Source organism: Hyperolius riggenbachi, chromosome 2, assembly GCF_040937935.1.
Source record: "Hyperolius riggenbachi isolate aHypRig1 chromosome 2, aHypRig1.pri, whole genome shotgun sequence".
NCBI classification, from domain to species: Eukaryota; Metazoa; Chordata; class Amphibia; order Anura; family Hyperoliidae; genus Hyperolius; species Hyperolius riggenbachi.
This window is the reverse complement of record NC_090647.1, coordinates 138,781,806-138,800,617: the sequence shown is the minus strand read 5'-3', so window position 1 is coordinate 138,800,617 and position 18,812 is coordinate 138,781,806. Positions and strand designations below refer to the sequence as shown.

Genomic DNA, 18,812 nt, shown 5'->3' with positions numbered 1-18,812 from the left:
CACTTAGCACACATATGGCACCCAGTGCCCACCCTTTACACACATCCAGCACCACCTTGCCATCCAGTACCCCTCATACCCACATACACCCAGCACCACATGGCCCCTAGAACCCACCTACGGTGTGTGCACATGGCACCCAATGCTATTTACGAACATAACAGCGAGTACTCACCCATGGTACACACCTACAGGGCACCCAGTACTAACCCATAAACCTCATCAGCACCTAGGGCTGGTGCTAGGCTCAATTTGGCCTGGGCAACAATGACATAGGGTGTCTTTAACATTTCCTGTAAGTGGAATTAGGCCCATTTGTTTTTTTTAGTAAAATTGCACATCAAGAAAAAAAAAATCACCTTGATTTCCAACAACTGTCGCCACCCACTCGGCCGCAGAGCTCACACTTTTGGTATCAGTGACATCCAGAATTGTTGTCTGCAGTCTACTTGAGGTCTCCTTTTTCAGGTTCTCAGCCCCGGTCTGCGTCAGACAAGCCGCCAGAACCTTCATTCCACGTCTGTCCAGCTGCTTGGCCAGCAGGTTCCCAAATCCAGAATCGCATCCAGTGATGAAGACATATTTATCTGTCAGATTCTCCAGCAACTGTCTTTGTCTGTACCATCTGTACAGGAGAATTACACCCAAAATCACCACCAGCAGAGGGAGCAACATACTGTAGTAAACAGTTTTCTGAAAGAAAAAAAAATCATAATTTTTTTTTTCTAATTATGTATTTTGATTAGCATGTTAAAATGACTACTAAAAGCAGTGCCTGATTTGTACTTTTTACAACCCAAGGCCCACTATCACCAGCATTCCCTGGCCAATATCATATGCCCTACCCCATGAGGGGACCGGTGGGCATGAGGACTGCTGCCCATACATGCCTGTGGGACAAATGATTTTGCCTCAGGTATCCTTTTAAAAGTAAAAAAAAAGAAACATACTCAGTGCTCTTTCAGTATAGATAGCCTTTCCCCCTCCTTCAGTATGGGCAGCCTGCCCCCAATACAAGTAGCCTTCCCAGTTCCTTTCTCCCCCCTCCTTAAATATAAGAAGCCTCCCCCACCACCAGAGAGCTGGGCATTGACCCCCTAAAAATTCCGGGTCAATCTTGCTTGCTCCTCGCTGCACTGCCTAGAGGTATACTTCAGACCTTAGATCAGCTCTAGCTCACAATGAAGACACAAGTAAGGCCCGGTTCACATTAGCGGTCGCCGTCCGGAATCGCCGTGCCGGAGCCGGACCGCATGCAGAACGGACGGAACGGACGCACGGCATAGCAATGAAAGCCTATGCGTCCGTTCACATGCGTCCGTTTCGTCCGGACCGGATCCGGACTCCGGCATAAGACCCAACATGCGCTATTTTTTGGTCCAGCTCCTCCGGCAGCCGTATCCGGAGCGGAGCCGGACTGCACTATCCGGCCAATACAAACCAATGAGAACCGGAGAGCGCACAACACACTGGCTAAAAATCCGGATGTTCTACCCCACTTCCTATGCGTATTGAAGCGGCGATTTTGGATGGGGACACATGGGCAAGCATTTTGGAGTGGAGCAGCAGTGATTTAGATTTTAAACGTGCTGGAGATGTTGGCAGTTAGTGGTGCTCAAATACCCCTTTTTAAAATTCGAGTTTGGTCGAATTCGAATAGTAAATTATTCGAGGTCAGTTGAATATTCGAGTCGAATAAATTTTACTATTCGATTCGACCTCGGACTTCGAGCTCACTATTCGAGTCGGTATTCGAGCTCATTATTCGAGCTGACTATTCGAATTGGCCTTAAATAGCTTCCCAACACTTGTTTTGAGGGTGAATGATGCAAGAAACATATTTTTTTCCAAGTAACAACAGCAAGTGATTATGTGGGGATGTTCCTTTAAAAAAAAAAGGTGAAAAGAGAAGTTGTGTCCAGAATTTTGTTCAGTACTGTATATACTTCTTCTTCTTCTTCTTTATCTTCTATATCTTCTTCTTCTTCTTCTATATCTTCTTCTTCTATATTGTCTTCTTCTTCTTCTTCATCTTCTTCTTCTTCATCTTCTTCATCTTCATCTTCTTCATCTTCTTCATCTTCATCTTCTTCATCTTCATCTTCTTCATCTTCTTCTTCATCTTCTTCATCTTCTTCTTCTTCATCTTCTTCATCTTCTTCTTCATCTTCTTCATCTTCATCTTCTTCATCTTCTTCTTCTTCATCTTCTTCATCTTCTTCATCTTCTTCTTCATCTTCTTCATCTTCTTCTTCTTCTTCTTCTTCTTCATCTTCTTCATCTTCTTCTTCTTCTTCATCTTCTTCTTCTTCATCTTCTCCTATATCGTCTTCTTCTTCTTCACTTATTTCTCTTTTCATTTTTTTTTTTTTAAAGAAATGCAGCTATTTTTGAGCGTAACAACAAATAGCTGGTGGCGCACGCATGTTGGAAGCGCATTGTATGTGCTCCCTGGCAGTGGAAACACACAGACAGCAGGAGGTAAATTCAGCAGCAGGAGGAGGAGGATGAGTGTGTGGCAGCATGCAGTCAATGAGGCAGGCAGCGTGACATAATAGCCCTGGTACCTAGCGGTGATACCAGGGCTGTAAATAAACACAACAGGAGGTCCCAGACAGCGGTCGTGCAGCCCACATTGTGTCCAATACACAACTGGGACAACACAGTTTTCAACCCGGGCACCTCAGAAAAATTAAACCTTTTTTTGTAATGGTTTTGTAGTTTTGGTTTTACAACCAATTACACAGATATATAGCTATTTTTTGACGTAATAGCTGGTGGCAGAGTGGCAGCAGAAGGTAAATCTGTGTACCCTGGCGGTGGGAAACACAGACAGACAGCAGCAGCAGCAGGAGGAGGAATGGAGGAGTAATTATGTGAGCAGCTATTGTTTGACGTAATAGCTGGTGGCAGTGTGGCAGCAGAAGGTAATTCTGTGTACCCTGGCAGTGGGAAACACAGACAGACAGCAGCAGCAGGAGTAATGGAGGAGTAGTGTGAGTGTGGCAGCAGGTAGACAGCGTGACATAATAGCCCTGGTACCTAGCGGTGATACCAGACCGTAAATAAACACAACAGGAGGTCCCAGACAGCGGTCGTGCAGCCCACATTGTGTCCAATACACAACTGGGACAACACAGTTTTCAACCCGGGCACCTCAGAAAAATTAAACCTTTTTTTTTTTAATGGTTTTTTGGTTTTGTTTGTAAAAGAAATTACACAGATATATAGCTATTGTTTGACGTAATAGCTGGTGGCAGAGTGGCAGCAGAAGGTAAATCTGTGTACCCTGGCGGTGGGAAACACAGACAGACAGCAGCAGCAGCAGGAGGAGGAATGGAGGAGTAATTATGTGAGCAGCTATTGTTTGACGTAATAGCTGGTGGCAGTGTGGCAGCAGAAGGTAATTCTGTGTACCCTGGCAGTGGGAAACACAGACAGACAGCAGCAGCAGGAGTAATGGAGGAGTAGTGTGAGTGTGGCAGCAGGTAGGCAGCGTGACATAATAGCCCTGGTACCTAGCGGTGATACCAGGGCTGTAAATAAACACAACAGGAGGTCCCAGACAGCGGTCGTGCAGCCCACATTGTGTCCAATACACAACTGGGACAACACAGTTTTCAACCCGGGCACCTCAGAAAAATTAAACCTTTTTTTGTAATGGTTTTGTAGTTTTGGTTTTACAACCAATTACACAGATACATAGCTATTTTTTGACGTAATAGCTGGTGGCAGAGTGGCAGCAGAAGGTAAATCTGTGTACCCTGGCGGTGGGAAACACAGACAGACAGCAGCAGCAGCACACAGCAGCCCACTGTAGGTGTAAAATGTGTGGCTGCAGGCGACGTAATAGTCAAAGTGAACCAGGCTGGCTTAGTGAGCAGGAGCCAGGAGGTGGTAAAGGGTGGTAAGGCACATTAACGATGGTTCTTAGCCAGTTCATGTCCCCCTCTCGCCGACAACAGGGGCCAGGAACTCGCCTTCCACCCACGCCTGGTTCATCTTGAGAAACGTCAGTCTGTCCACAGACTTGTGAGACAGACGTGAGCGTTTCTCGGTGACCACGCCACCAGCTGCACTGAAGCAGCGCTCGGACAGCACGCTGGAAGGGGGGCAGGACAGCACTTCCAGGGCGTACTGCGCCAGCTCGCTCCAGATCTCCAGGCGCTTGACCCAATACTCCATGGGATCAACAGGGGCATCGCTGTCAAGCCCGCTGTAGGACCCCATGTAGTCAGCCACCATGCGGGTCAGGCGCTGGCTGTGACCGGAGGAGGATGCTGCTGCATGCACCTCCTCTCTAGTCACTGCTGCCGGAGCCTCTACAGTCCTGTAGAGCTCGTGGCTGAGAGACAGCAGGTCTGTGGGGCGCTTGCTGCTGCTGGATGCAGGCACCTGCTGCTGCCTCTGTGCTGGCTGCTGGACAGTGGGGGTGGAAGGCTGGGGGAAGGCTTCCTCCAAGCGCTCAAAAAGGGCCTGCTGCAAGCTCCTTATTTGTTGCGCTGGGTCTCCTCCTGCAGGCGGCAGGAACTGGCTCAACTTCCCCTTGAGGCGTGGGTCCAACATCATGCTGATCCAGATGTCCTCCCTCTGCTTCATCTGGATCACCCTGGGGTCCCTGCGCAGGCACGTCAGCATGTGCGCTGCCATTGGGAAGAGGCGGGCCACGTCTGCTGGCACATCGACGGCAGTGCTGCTGTCCTCATCCTCCTCCTCTGCCTCGTCAGCCTCATCCTCTCTCCACCCCCGCACCAACTCAGCTGCACTGTGCTGCTCCCCCTCATCAGCAGCAAGGTCAGGGACCTCCACCAAGTCCTCCTCCTCCTCCCCCTCAGAGGTGGACTGTGCAGCTGCTTGCCGCTCCTGCTGGTCCAAGGCTGCCGCTCCCTGTTCCAGCAAAGCATCGAGGGCCCTGTTCAGCAGACAAACCAGGGGCACCCACTCGCAGACCATAGCATGGTCCCTGCTCACCATGTTAGTGGCCTGCAGAAAGGGAGCCAGCACTAAGCACACCTGCTGCATGTGCCTCCAGTCATCATCGGGGACGATGGACGGGATGTTGCTGGTCTTGTCCCTTCTCTGAGCGGCGGAAACAGTGGCCAGGGCAAGGTACTGGTTGACAGCGTGCTTCTGTTCAACCAGACGCTCCAACATCGCCAGGGTGGAGTTCCAGCGAGTCGGAACGTCAAGGATCAGCCGATGGCGTGGCAGATCCAGCTCCTTTTGCACGTCTTCCAGGCTCGCACAGGCTGCAGCCGAGCGCCGGAAGTGACGCACAACGTTCCTTGCCGTTTCCAGCAGTTCGCCCATCCCCTGGTAGGTGCGCAAGAACTTTTGCACCACCAGGTTCAGCACGTGGGCAAGACAGGGGATGTGGGTCAGGTTTCCCCTGTCTATTGCGGCAACCAAATTGGCCCCATTGTCGGCCACCACCTTTCCGACTCTGAGGCCTCTGGGGGTCAGCCAAATCCTCTCCTGCTCCTGGAGTTTGGCCAACACATGGGTTGCCGTCAGCTTGGTCTTCCCAAGGCTGACCAAGTGCAGCAGCGCTTGGCAGTGGCGGGCCTTCACGCTGCTGCTGAGGCGGGGGGTTTGGCCAGGTGTGCCGGAGGATGGCAGAGGATCGGAGGAACCTGCTGCAGTTCCCCTGACCCTGCGGGGTGGCACCACCCACTGTGTTGCTGCTGCTGCTGTGCCCGCTGCTGCTCTCCCATCCTCACCCCCTTCCACCAAGCTGACCCAGTGGACAGTGAAGGACAGGTGGCGGCCTGTCCCGAAGCGGCTGCTCCAGGAGTCCATGGTGACGTGGACCCTTTCACCAACCGCGTGCTCCAGCCCTCTCTCCACATTGGCCATCACAAAGCGGTGCAGTGCAGGAATGGCCTTGCGGGAGAAAAAGTGTCTGCTGGGGAGCTGCCAGTCTGGGGCTGCGCAAGCAAGCAGCGCACGAATGTCGCTCCCCTCCTGCACGAGCGTGTACGGCAGGAGTTGGGAGCACATGGCCCGTGCCAGCAAGCTGTTCAGCTGCCGCACGCGACGGCTGCTGGGAGGCAGAGCCCTAACCACCCCCTGAAGGGACTCGCTCAAAAGGCTCTGGCGTGGCCTTTTGCTGGCACGGGAATCAGCAGACACAGCGGAGGAGGCCACTGAGGACTGGCTGCCAGAACAGGCCTCAGTGTCGGCGGCAGGAGTTGCAGAGGGGGGAGGAGCAGTGCGTTTCCGCACTCCTGCTGGTGCTGCTGGAGGAGCAGGAGGGCGGGTGGCTGCTGTTGCTGCTGCTGCTGCTGCTGAAGGCTGTGCAGTGATGGGTGTGGTGCCACTGCCAGCACCAGATGCCTTCAGCCTCTGGAACTCCTCATGCTGGTGGAAATGTTTCGCAGCAAGGTGGTTGATGAGCGAGCTGGTGCTGAACTTTAAGGGGTCTGCACCTCTGCTCAACTTCCGCTGACAGTGGTTGCAAGTGGCGTACTTGCTGTACACAGTGGGCATGGTGAAATATCGCCAGATTGGTGACAGAAACATCCCCCTACGGCATGGAAGCGCTGCTGCCTGTCTCCCTGTGGTGGTTGGGGGGGGGGCTTGGGTGCGGCTGGTGGTGGTACTGGCAGATGCTGCTGCTGCTGCTGCTGAGCCTGAGACACCAGCTGGCTGTGGGACCTGCCTACTGCTGCCAATGCTTGCAATGATGCGCCTCCTTGCAAGGCCCACAAGCGCATCCTCCTCCTCCTCCTCAGAGCTGCTGAGGACGACATCCCCTGGAGGTGGTGGCACCCAGTCTCTGTCTGTCACTGGGTCATCATCATCCTCCCCCTCCTGAAACATGTCCTGCTGGGATGATGACCCCCCAAACTCCTCTCCTGATGCATGGATGGGCTGCTTGACTGTCGCCACAGTCTTGCTGTCCAATCCCTCATCCCCCAAAGTGCCCATCAGCATCTCCTCCTCAAGATCGCCAACAACAGCAGACAATTTACTCATGATGCCTGGGGTCAAAAGACTGCTGAATGACAGGTCGGCGAGTGACGGTGAACTGGCCTCCTCCCCAGACCCTGCTGGGCGGCTGCTGCGAACAGGGGTGGTGGTGGTGGTGGTGAGGGTGGAGGCCTCGGATGCAGAGCTGATGGCGGGCTGCTCATCCTCCGTCATGAGTTGCACCACAGTGTCTGCATGCTTTTCCTCAATGGGACGTTTCCGACCCGGCTGGAGGAAAATCGGAGCAGGTGCTACACGCTGCTGCTGCTGTGTCTCTGCAGCGTGAGTTGCAGATGCTCCTGCTGGGCGGCGCCCAAGGCGTCCACGGCCAGTGGCTATGGGAGGAATGTTAGCCACTGACGCTGCTGCTGCTGCTGCGGAACTGTGCATGGTGGCGCAGCCGCGGCCTGCCACAATGCTGCTCCCTCTCCTCCTGATTCCCTAGCTGCCCTTCCCCTTGCCCAAACCGCGCTGGCTGCCACTTCCAGACATCTTCGATGTTTTGGGCGTATAGACAAAAGTTTTTTAAAAGGGCGGGTGAAAAGTGGGGTACTTTAATGGAGTGGGTTGGTGGGTGAGGTGACTGAGTGAGTGTCCCTAGTACAGTAAGTAAGTAGTAACAGTCAGGAAGTACAACTAACTAATTACAATAAGCAATCAGTTATCAGAAGGAAATAGAGTGTGTGTAGTGTGTGTACACAGACAGTGAGTGCACACACGCAGGAGCTAGTAGCCTATGAACAGTGACTGAGTGTCCTAGACTCCTAGTACAGTAAGAGTAACAAGTAGTAACAGTAAGTAACTAACTAATTACAATAATCAATCAGTAATCAGAAGGAAATAGAGTGTGTGTAGTGTGTACTCAGACAGTGAGTGCACACACGCAGGAGCTAGTAGCCTATGAACAGTGACTGAGTGTCCTAGACTCCTAGTACAGTAAGAGTAACAAGTAGTAACAGTAAGTAACTAACTAATTACAATAATCAATCAGTAATCAGAAGGAAATAGAGTGTGTGTAGTGTGTACTCAGACAGTGAGTGCACACACGCAGGAGCTAGTAGCCTATGAACAGTGACTGAGTGTCCTAGACTCCTAGTACAGTAAGAGTAACAAGTAGTAACAGTAAGTAACTAACTAATTACAATAATCAATCAGTAATCAGAAGGAAATAGAGTGTGTGTAGTGTGTACACAGACAGTGAGTGCACACACGCAGGAGCTAGTAGCCGATGAACAGTGACTGAGTGTACTAGACTCCTAGTACAGTAAGAGTAACAAGTAGTAACAGTAAGTAACTAACTAATTACAATAATCAATCAGTAATCAGAAGGAAATAGAGTGTGTGTAGTGTGTACTCAGACAGTGAGTGCACACACGCAGGAGCTAGTAGCCTATGAACAGTGACTGAGTGTCCTAGACTCCTAGTACAGTAAGAGTAACAAGTAGTAACAGTAAGTAACTAACTAATTACAATAATCAATCAGTAATCAGAAGGAAATAGAGTGTGTGTAGTGTGTACTCAGACAGTGAGTGCACACACGCAGGAGCTAGTAGCCTATGAACAGTGACTGAGTGTCCTAGACTCCTAGTACAGTAAGAGTAACAAGTAGTAACAGTAAGTAACTAACTAATTACAATAATCAATCAGTAATCAGAAGGAAATAGAGTGTGTGTAGTGTGTACACAGACAGTGAGTGCACACACGCAGGAGCTAGTAGCCGATGAACAGTGACTGAGTGTACTAGACTCCTAGTACAGTAAGAGTAACAAGTAGTAACAGTAAGTAACTAACTAATTACAATAATCAATCAGTAATCAGAAGGAAATAGAGTGTGTGTAGTGTGTACTCAGACAGTGAGTGCACACACGCAGGAGCTAGTAGCCGATGAACAGTGACTGAGTGTCCTAGACTCCTAGTACAGTAAGAGTAACAAGTAGTAACAGTAAGTAACTAACTAATTACAATAATCAATCAGTAATCAGAAGGAAATAGAGTGTGTGTAGTGTGTACTCAGACAGTGAGTGCACACACGCAGGAGCTAGTAGCCTATGAACAGTGACTGAGTGTCCTAGACTCCTAGTACAGTAAGAGTAACAAGTAAGAACAGTAAGTACAACTAACTAATTACAATAATCAATCAGTAATCAGAAGGAAATAGAGTGTGTGTAGTGTGTACTCAGACAGTGAGTGCACACACGCAGGAGCTAGTAGCCGATGAACAGTGACTGAGTGTCCTAGACTCCTAGTACAGTAAGAGTAACAAGTAGTAACAGTAAGTAACTAACTAATTACAATAATCAATCGCTAATCAGAAGGAAATAGAGTGTGTGTGTACAAGACTGTGAGTGCACACACGCAGGAGCTAGTAGCCTTAGCCTTAGCCTATGAACAGTGACAGTGAGTGTCCTAGCCTAACTACAATACTAAATACAGAATCAATCAGTAGTAAAGGACAGCAGCAGAAATACTGGTATAGATGAGAGAAATATACTAACAGAGGACAGGAGAGAACAGCTGCCCACACAGGCAGGCCCTGAGGCCTAAAGCTGTGTAAGCCTGCAGCAGCTGTGTCTCTGTCTATGTAACACAAAAGCTACTAACTAAAATACAATGTCTATCTAACTAACAACAATATAGGTGTATATAGGAGGTGTATGTGAGCAAAAACGCTAGGTAAATGACCACAATAGAGCTCTTGCTAAGCCAAAGCACAAAGGAGCAACTCTCTCTCTGTACAAGTCTCAGGCAAGCACGGAGAAACCTAACATGGCGGCCGCTATTTATAGGGTAGGGGCTGGCCAGGGTCCCCCTCTGTGATTGGCTGCCGTCAGAGGGCCTGGGAGCCCTCTGATTGGCTCTAAGGACATCAATCTGGGCTATGACGCTATTCGAGCTCGGTACCGAGCTCGAATAGCGCCGTTTTGCTCGAATAGCTCGAATAGTGAATGGGCTATTCGAGTGTACTCGAATACCCCATTCGAATAGCTCTAGCTATTCGGAGCTCGAATACCGAGCTCGAATAGCTGAGAAAGAGCTCGAATATTCGAGCTACTCGAATATTCGAGCTCTGCTGAGCACCACTGTTGGCAGTATGTCGGAGGTTGAGGTGAGTGCTAAACAGCGGAGGGCCTGATTCCACAGGTCCACCTTCTGCTGACCTCCCAGACCCCAACATTTTTATTCCTTTTCTACTATCTTTTGCCAAATGGATCCGGATCGCATCCTGATGAACACCTGATGCAAACTGACCGGATCCGATCTGGATCAGAACCGTACGGTTCCGATCCGGTCCGGATCCGGTCAGGTCATCCGGTCCGTTTGGCAGAGAACCGCAAGTGTGAACGGGGCCTAAACAGTTTATATGCGCTGTCAGGCATGCTCGAATGCACCCAAATTCAATTCGGGTGCATTCTTCTTCTTCTTCTCCTTTTTCTCCTCCTCCTTAACTTCTTTTTTGTTTCCTTTACAATTTTTGTAAAAAAAATTCTTCAACATCATAGCTAAATTTGTGGCGTTATAGCTAGTGGTGCATGGCAGCAGCCAGCAGCACCTTATTCTGTGGACCCTGGCGGTGGGAACACAGACAGCAAGAGGTAAAATGCCGCAGCAGGAAAAGGAGGAGGAGGAGTGACGTGTGGCAGCAGGTAATGTATTAGGCCATGGCACCTAGTGTTGGTACCACGGCTGTAAATATAAAACAGATAAAACAGCAGGAGGTTCCGGACAGCAGTCATGAAGCCCACATTGTGTCCAATACACAACTGGGACAGCACAGTTTTCAACCCAGACACCTCAGAATTTTTTTTTGTTTTACAACAAAATGTAGCTATTGTGGTGGCGTAATAGCTAGTGGCACATGGCAGCTGCAGCAGCACCTTATTCTGTGGACCTTGGAAGTGGGAAAACAGGCAGCAGGAGGTAAAATGCAGCAGCAGGAGAAAGAGGAGGAGGAGGAGTGACGTGTGGCAGCAGGTAATGTATCAGGCCATGGCACCTAGCGTTGGTACGACGGCTGTAAATATAACATCGATAAAACAGCAGTCATGAAGCCCACATAGTGTCCAATACACAACTGGGACAGCTCAGTTTTCAACCCAGACACCTCCGAATTTTTTTTTTTTTTTTACAACAAAATGTAGCTATTGAAGTGGCATAATAGCTAGTGGCGCATAACTCTGTGGACCCTGGCGGTGGGAGCACAGACAGCAGGAGGTTAAAGTAGGTGCAGCAGAAGGAGGAGGAGGAGAGTAATGTGTGGCAGCAGGCACTGTAACAGGTCATGACACCTAGCTGCGATACCACAACACAAACAAAAACAAACAACCGTGAGGCTCCAGGAAGTGGTCGTACAGCCGCAGTTGGGTTTTCCCCACAACTTAGACAGCACAGTTTGCATCCCAGACACCTCAAACAATTTTTTTTTACACAAGAACAGTACTAGTAGTAGCTATTTTGAGGGTGTGTAAAATAGCTAGTGGCAGCAGCGTGCATAACGGAGTGAACCCTGGTGGTGAGAACACAGACAGCAGGAGGTTTAATGCAGCAGCAGAAGGACATACATGGCGGCAGACAGCATAGGCCATGGCACCTAGCGGTGGTACCACAGCACCTAAAGAAAAACCAAGCCTCTCAACAGCAACGTCCAGGACCTCCAACTTCTCCTCCTCCAATTCAAAATCCTGCGCAGAAGTGGACTGCGCAGGCGGCTGCTGTTCCAGCTGGATCAGGGCCTCCTCTCCCACATCCATCAGATCACACAGGGCCCTGTCCAGCAGACAAACGAAGGGCACCCATTGGCAGAGGGATGCCTGTTCCTCGCTCACCAGGTTGGTTCCCTGCAGGAAGGGAGCCAACACCAAGCAGACCTGCTGCATCTGCCCCCACCGTGCGTTGGAGATGAGCTGGAGTTTGGTGGTGCCGGCAACAGTGGCCTCAATGATGTAGCGGTGGACAGCCCTCCTCTGCTCAACCAGCCGCTCCAACATCACCAGGGTGGAATTCCAGTGAGTTGGCACATCCATGACAAGCCGGTGTCGTGGCAGGCCCTCTTGCTGTTGCAGGTCAGCCAGTTTTGCTGCGGCACCAGCTGAGCTGCGGAAACTGCAAAAGATTTTCCGAGCCGCTTCCAAAACATTGTCCATCCCCTGGTAGGTGCGCAGGTACTTCTGCACCACCAGGTTCAGGGCGTGGGCCAAGCAGGGGACTTTGGTCAAGTGTCCCCTGGTGATGGCAGCCAGCAGGTTGGCCGCATTGTCAGACACCACCAATCCGAATTTGAGGCCTCTTGGGGTCAGCCACATCTTCTCCTGCTCCCTGAGTTTGAGAAGGACCTTGGCTGCCGTCAGTTTCGTCTTCCCAAGGCTGACCATTTCATGCAGCGCTTGGCAGTGGTGGGCCTTCACGCTGCTGCTGAGGCGGGGTCGCTTGGCGGCGGGAGCTGCTGCTTCTCCCCTGACCCCGCGTGGTGGCACCACATAGTGGACTACTGGTGCTGATGCGCCTGAGGATGGACCTGCTGCTGCTTCCTCGCTGGCGCTTTCCACCAGTTTCACCCAGTGAACCGTGAAGGACAGGTAGCGGTCTGTCCCGAAACGGCTGCTCCAGGAATCCATGGTGACGTGGATCTGCTCACTCATGGCATGATCAAGTGAGTGGCACACGTTCGCCATAGCAAACGTATGCAGTGCTGGGATCGCCAGGCAGGAGAAGTAGTGGCGGCTGGGAACTTGCCACTCCGGGAGCGCTCTCATGCCACTCCCATCCCGCATAAAGGAGTACGGCAGGAGCTTGGAGCACATGGCCCGGCCAAGCAACCCGTTTAGCACTCGGATGCGCCTGTTGGTGGGAGGCAGAACCTTGGCCACACCGGGTCATGACTCGCTGAGCAGGGTCTGGCGGCGTTTGCCTGCACGGGAAGAAGAGGAGGCAGCTGTGGAGGTTGCAGATGAGGCCACTGAGGACTGGCTGCCTTTCTGCGCTCCTGCTGATGATGGTGGATGAACAGGAGGGTGGGATGCTGCAGCTGTTGCTGCTGAAGGCTGTGCAGTGGCTGTCTTGCCTGCGCCACTGCCTGCGCCACTATCCCTCAGACTCAAAAACTCCTGGTAGTCGTGAAAATGCCTGGTTTCCAAGTGGGTCTGCAGGCACGAGGTATCCAACTTGTGCAGATCACGACCTCTGCTTAGGATGGCACCGCAACTGTGGCAAATGACAGGGGTCTCAGTCAGTACCGCCACACTGGGGATTTGAACGTGCCCTTCTTGCTTGAGGGCTGAGAAGGGTTTTTTGTTTGGAGGAGGTTTGGTGCGGGTGGTGGTAGCGGCTGAAGCAGCAGGTTGTGGCTCCTGCCTTCCACCGCCTGTGCCGGCCACCATGCTGGGGCCGTGCCTCTGTGCCAGAGTCGCCTCCGATGATTAGCTGCCTTCACCCAACTGTGGTGGTGGCAGATAGGGACGGTCCAGCACCTCATCATCATCATCATCCCCAAATATCTCCTCTGAGCCCCCAACCAACTCTTCTGCCCCAACATGCCCTGCATAAGGCCCTTCTCCCTTCTCATGAAATGCAGGTTGTTGTGCACCGACAACAAACTCCTGCACCTCAAACTCCTCCTCTTCCTCCTCCTTGCATGTCCCCATCATCTCATCCTCAAACTCGGCAACAACATCCCTCAAAGCGCTCGCGGTCCCTGGCGTAAAGAGCGAGCTCAGTGAGGGCAGGCTGGTCCCTGGGTCGACGTGACCTCAAGCGGTGGTGGAGGGCGGCTGCTGCTGCGGACCTGAGTGCTGGTGGTGGCACTGGTCTCACTGGCACTGGAGGTCTGGATGGAAACGGTGGCTTGCTGCTTCGCCATCATTTCCATGACAGCCTGTGCCTTACTCTCCGCAATGGGCCGGGGACGACGACCCACGGCAAAGATGGGTGCTGCGCCTCTGCTCCCTCCTCGACAACTCTGCGGTCAGTGGCTGGCTGCGGACCAGTCACAGACCTGCTGGTGCTGGTAGTGGCTGCAGCAATGGCGCTGCTTCTACTGGTTGTGCCTCTACCTCTGCCAGTCATTGTACAATATACAAATACAACAAGAAAAAAAATGTTATATATATATATATATAATTATTATTTATTTATTTATTTTTTGGTGACTAAAAAATGAATTTATTTTTTTTTAAATAGCAATAACAATAATATTTTTATAGCGCTTTCTTCCTGGGGACTCAAAAACAGTGACCCTGCATTATGCAGTCTCGAAGGCTGGGGAAAAGAGGTGAGTTTTTAGCCTTTTTTTAAAGCTGTCCAGAGAAGGAGCTTCTCGTTCTGATTGTGGAAGTGAGTTCCATAGAGTAGGGGCTGCATAGGAAAAGGCCCGAGCACCAAATCTTAGGTGTATCCTGGGAATAACCATTTTCATCTTGTTGGCAGAGCAGAGGGTGCGTGGAGGGGCATAAAGTTCCAATAGATCCGCTATGTATTTGGATCCCATGTGGTTTAGAGCCTTGAATGTCAGCAGGCAGATCTTAAAATTGATTCTCCATTTTACTGGCAACCAGTGAAGAGTTTGCAGTACTGGGGTGATGTGTGAGGTGCGGGGGGCATTGGTTAGGAGTAGTGTTGGGCGAACAGTGTTCGCCACTGTTCGGGTTCTGCAGAACATCACCCTGTTCGGGTGATGTTCGAGTTCGGCCGAACACCTGATGGTGTTCGGCCAAACCGTTCGGCCACATGGCCGAACTAAGAGCGCATGGCCGAACGTTCCCCGAACGTTCGGCTAGCGCTGTGATTGGCCGAACGGGTCACGTGGTTCGGACCCGAACGCGCTCTGATTGGCCGAACTGTCACGTGGTTCGGGTAAATAAATACCCGAACCACGTCATATCTCCGCCATTTGTCTGTGGGTTTAGCTTTGGGTAGGCAGGCAGGGTAGTTCGCGCTCCAGCCACGCTAGCCAGGGTCCCCCCAGTCATTGTGTCGCTGCTGGGAATAGTAGTACACCGCTCACTCAGCCACACTATATAGCATTCTGTTTACTGCCACTCTGTGTCTGCTGGGAATAGTAGTACACCGCTCGCTCAGCCACACTATATAGCATTCTGTTGACTGCCACTCTGTGTACCTCGCTCAGCCACACTATATAGCATTGTGTTTACTGCCACTCTGTGTCTGCTGGGAATAGTAGCACACCGCTCGCTCAGCCACACTATATAGCATTCTGTTTACTGCCACTCTGTGTACCTCGCTCAGCCACACTATATAGCATTGTGTTTACTGCCACTTTGTGTCTGCTGGGAATAGTAGTACACCGCTCGCTCAGCCACACTATATAGCATTGTGTTTACTGCCACTCTGTGTACCTTGCTCAGCCACACTATATAGCATTGTGTTTACTGCCACTCTGTGTCTGCTGGGAACAGTACTACACCGCTCGCTCAGCCACACTATATAGCATTGTGTTTACTGCCACTCTGTGTCTGCTGGGAACAGTACTACACCGCTCGCTCAGCCACACTATATAGCATTGTGTTTACTGCCACTCTGTGTACCTTGCTCAGCCACACTATATAGCATTGTGTTTACTGCCACTCTGTGTCTGCTGGGAACAGTAGTACACCGCTCGCTCAGCCACACCATATAGCATTGTGTTTACTGCCACTCTGTGTCTGCTGGGAACAGTAGTACACTGCCGCTCACTCAGTCACCCCATTACTATATAGCATTGCTGGGATCTGTAGTACTCTGCTCACCCACCCATACCATTGTACTGCCAGTCACTGTGTATATTGCTGGGATCTGTAGTACTTCACTCACCGTCAACCACTATATAGCATTGCGTACTCTGCCAGTCAGTGTGTATATTGCTGGGATCAGTAATACTCCACTCAACGTCAACCACTATATGAGCTCACCATGAGTTCCTCAGAGACCTCCGCTGTGAGCAGCACTCCCAACAACAGCAACAGCCAACGCCCCACGCAAGCTATAACATCCACCCCAGCAGCCAGTGGTCAGCAGCAGCCCTCCCCGGAGGAGAACGTTGTGTCCATCGGTCCGGCGCCAGAGCGATTATTGAGGGCTGCCATTGAGGAGATGATGGGGCCTGATGTGGAGGAGGAGGTCGGGCTCAGGCCAGCATCCCAAGTTAATGTTGAGGACGATGAGGGGTCTGTGTCTGGGGATGTTGGGGTGGCAGAGGTGGTGGGTGGGTCAGACTCAGGAGAAGAGTTGTATGATGAGGATGATGATCGGGACCATCTGTATGTGCCTCAGAGTCCGACCCCGGAAAACATGTTGTATCGTGTGTTTAGGTACTAAAATCTGCGTTCCCACTTCCCAGTTAGAGATGAGCCGAAATTTTCGAAATTTCGAACTGCTTTTATTACGAATGCGAAATTTAACATTACGACCCAAATTCGTAATTTCGTAATTAATTTTCAAATCGTAATTTACAATTTCGTAATCGAAATTTCACTCCCGTAATGACGAATTTCGTGTCTCCAACCGAAATTTTACTGTTTCAGGTTTGTAAGGGTTTCTATCCCTCTAGATGCCTAAAATGAATAGCACAGCCAGCCAGCCTCCTCCTCCCCCTCTCCCCCTCTCCCCCTCTCTCCCTCTCCCCCTCTCTCCCTCTCTCCCTCTCTCCCTCTCTCTCTCCCCAGAGATCTGTAGTATTTCAAAACCATACTCACATTCATGACATGTCCAGGGATCAAACCCAGGCCAACCACATGGAAGACAGCTATGCTCACCACCATACCACCAAACACACACTAAATAGACTGCTAACCTAAATCTTACTTGTAGACAGTCATATGAGACACATGCTGGGTGCAGGGCTTTGTGATTGGACCATGGACCATGCGATAGAGTGAGGTGCAAAAATGAAATCATGCCTAGCAGAGGATGGTTTCACAATGCTAAATGCTAGGCTGGCTGTGGTGCAATTGGTTAGTGCGTCTGGCTGGTAACAGCAAGGTTACAGGTTCGATTCCATCCAGGCATGTCTTTTCCTTTTGCGTTCAACAGTTGTCCAAACAGAGCCAACAGAGCCCCAGATAGCCATGTAGAGTTAGGTCACAGCTAGCCTGGCTGTGGTGCAATTGGTTAGTGTGTCTGGCTGGTAACAGCAAGGTTACAGGTTCGATTCCATCCAGGCATGTCTTTTCCTTTTGAGTTCAACAGTTGTCCAAACACCGAGCACAAAGTTTTGCATGCGTAAAGTTTTACGCACGCAAAATACACCATGGGGTTCAATGGCGCAGCGCGCGCACGCAAAAGGAAAAGACATGCCTGGATGGAATCAAACCTTGCTGTTACCAGCCAGACACACTAACCAATTGCACCACAGCCAGGCTAGCTGTGACCTAACTCTACATGGCTATCTGGGGCTCTGTTGGCTCTGTTTGGACAACTGTTGAACGCAAAAGGAAAAGACATGCCTGGATGGAATCGAACCTGTAACCTTGCTGTTACCAGCCAGACGCACTAACCAATTGCACCACAGCCAGGCTAGCTGTGACCTAACTCTACATGGCTATCTGGGGCTCTGTTGGCTCTGTTTGGACAACTGTTGAACGCAAAAGGAAAAGACATGCCTGGATGGAATTGAACCTGTAACCTTGCTGTTACCAGCCAGACGCACTAACCAATTGCACCACAGCCAGGCTAGCTGTGACCTAACTCTACATGGCTATCTGGGGCTCTGTTGGCTCTGTTTGGACAACTGTTGAACGCAAAAGGAAAAGACATGCCTGGATGGAATCGAACCTGTAACCTTGCTGTTACCAGCCAGACGCACTAACCAATTGCACCACAGCCAGGCTAGCAGTGACCTAACTCTACATGGCTATCTGGGGCTCTGTTGACTCTGTTTGGACAACTGTTGAACGCAAAAGGAAAAGACATGCCTGGATGGAATCGAACCTGTAACCTTGCTGTTACTAGCCAGACGCACTAACCAATTGCACCACAGCCAGGCTAGCTGTGACCTAACTCTACATGGCTATCTGGGGCTCTGTTGGCTCTGTTTGGACAACTGTTGAACGCAAAAGGAAAAGACATGCCTGGATGGAATTGAACCTGTAACCTTGCTGTTACCAGCCAGACACACTAACCAATTGCACCACAGCCAGCCTAGCATTTAGCACTGTGAAACCATCCTCTGCTAGGCATGATTTCATTTTTGCACCTCACTCTATCGCATGGTCCAATCACAAAGCCCTGCACCCAGCATGTGTCTCATATGACTGTCTACAAGTAAGATTTAGGTTAGCAGTCTATTTAGTGTGTGTTTGGTGGTATGGTGGTGAGCATAGCTGTCTTCCATGTGGTTGGCCTGGGTTTGATCCCTGGACATGTCATGAATGTGAGTATGGTTTTGAAGTACTACAGATCTCTGGAGAGAGAGAGAGAGAGAGAGAGAGAGAGAGAGAGAGAGAGAGAGAGGGAGGAGGAGGAGGAGGAGGAGGAGGAGGAGGAGGAGGAGGAGGAGGAGGAGGAGGAGGCTGGCCTATTCATTTTAGGCATCTAGAGGGATAGAAACCCTTACAAACCTGAAACAGTAAAATTTCGGTTGGAGACACGAAATTCGTCATTACGGGAGTGAAATTTCGATTACGAAGGCATCTAGAGGGATAGAAACCTTTGCAAACTTTAAAATACTAAATTTCGTAATCGTAATTACGAAAATTTGCGTAATTTGCGAAAATTACGAAATTTCGATTACTGCTAAAATCGTAATTGTAGTAATTTCGCGAAATTTCGGAAATTCGTAATTAGGTCATTACGCTCATCCCTATTCCCAGTACTGCCCGGGTCCACGGATCCATATAATTTTTTGGGCAGCA

General features: G+C 50.6%; 1 protein-coding gene across 1 annotated transcript in view; it reads right to left on the bottom strand.

Annotated features, from left to right (window-relative positions):
* Positions 1 to 18,812, bottom strand: part of LOC137545827 (retinol dehydrogenase 7-like) — a 43,545-nt gene that overhangs the window by 12,738 nt on the left and 11,995 nt on the right. The window contains exon 2 of the mRNA XM_068267504.1: positions 360 to 693. Coding sequence (XP_068123605.1) covers positions 360 to 675 — 316 coding nt within the window. The 5' untranslated portion in view covers positions 676 to 693. The remainder of the gene's footprint in view (positions 1 to 359; positions 694 to 18,812) is intronic.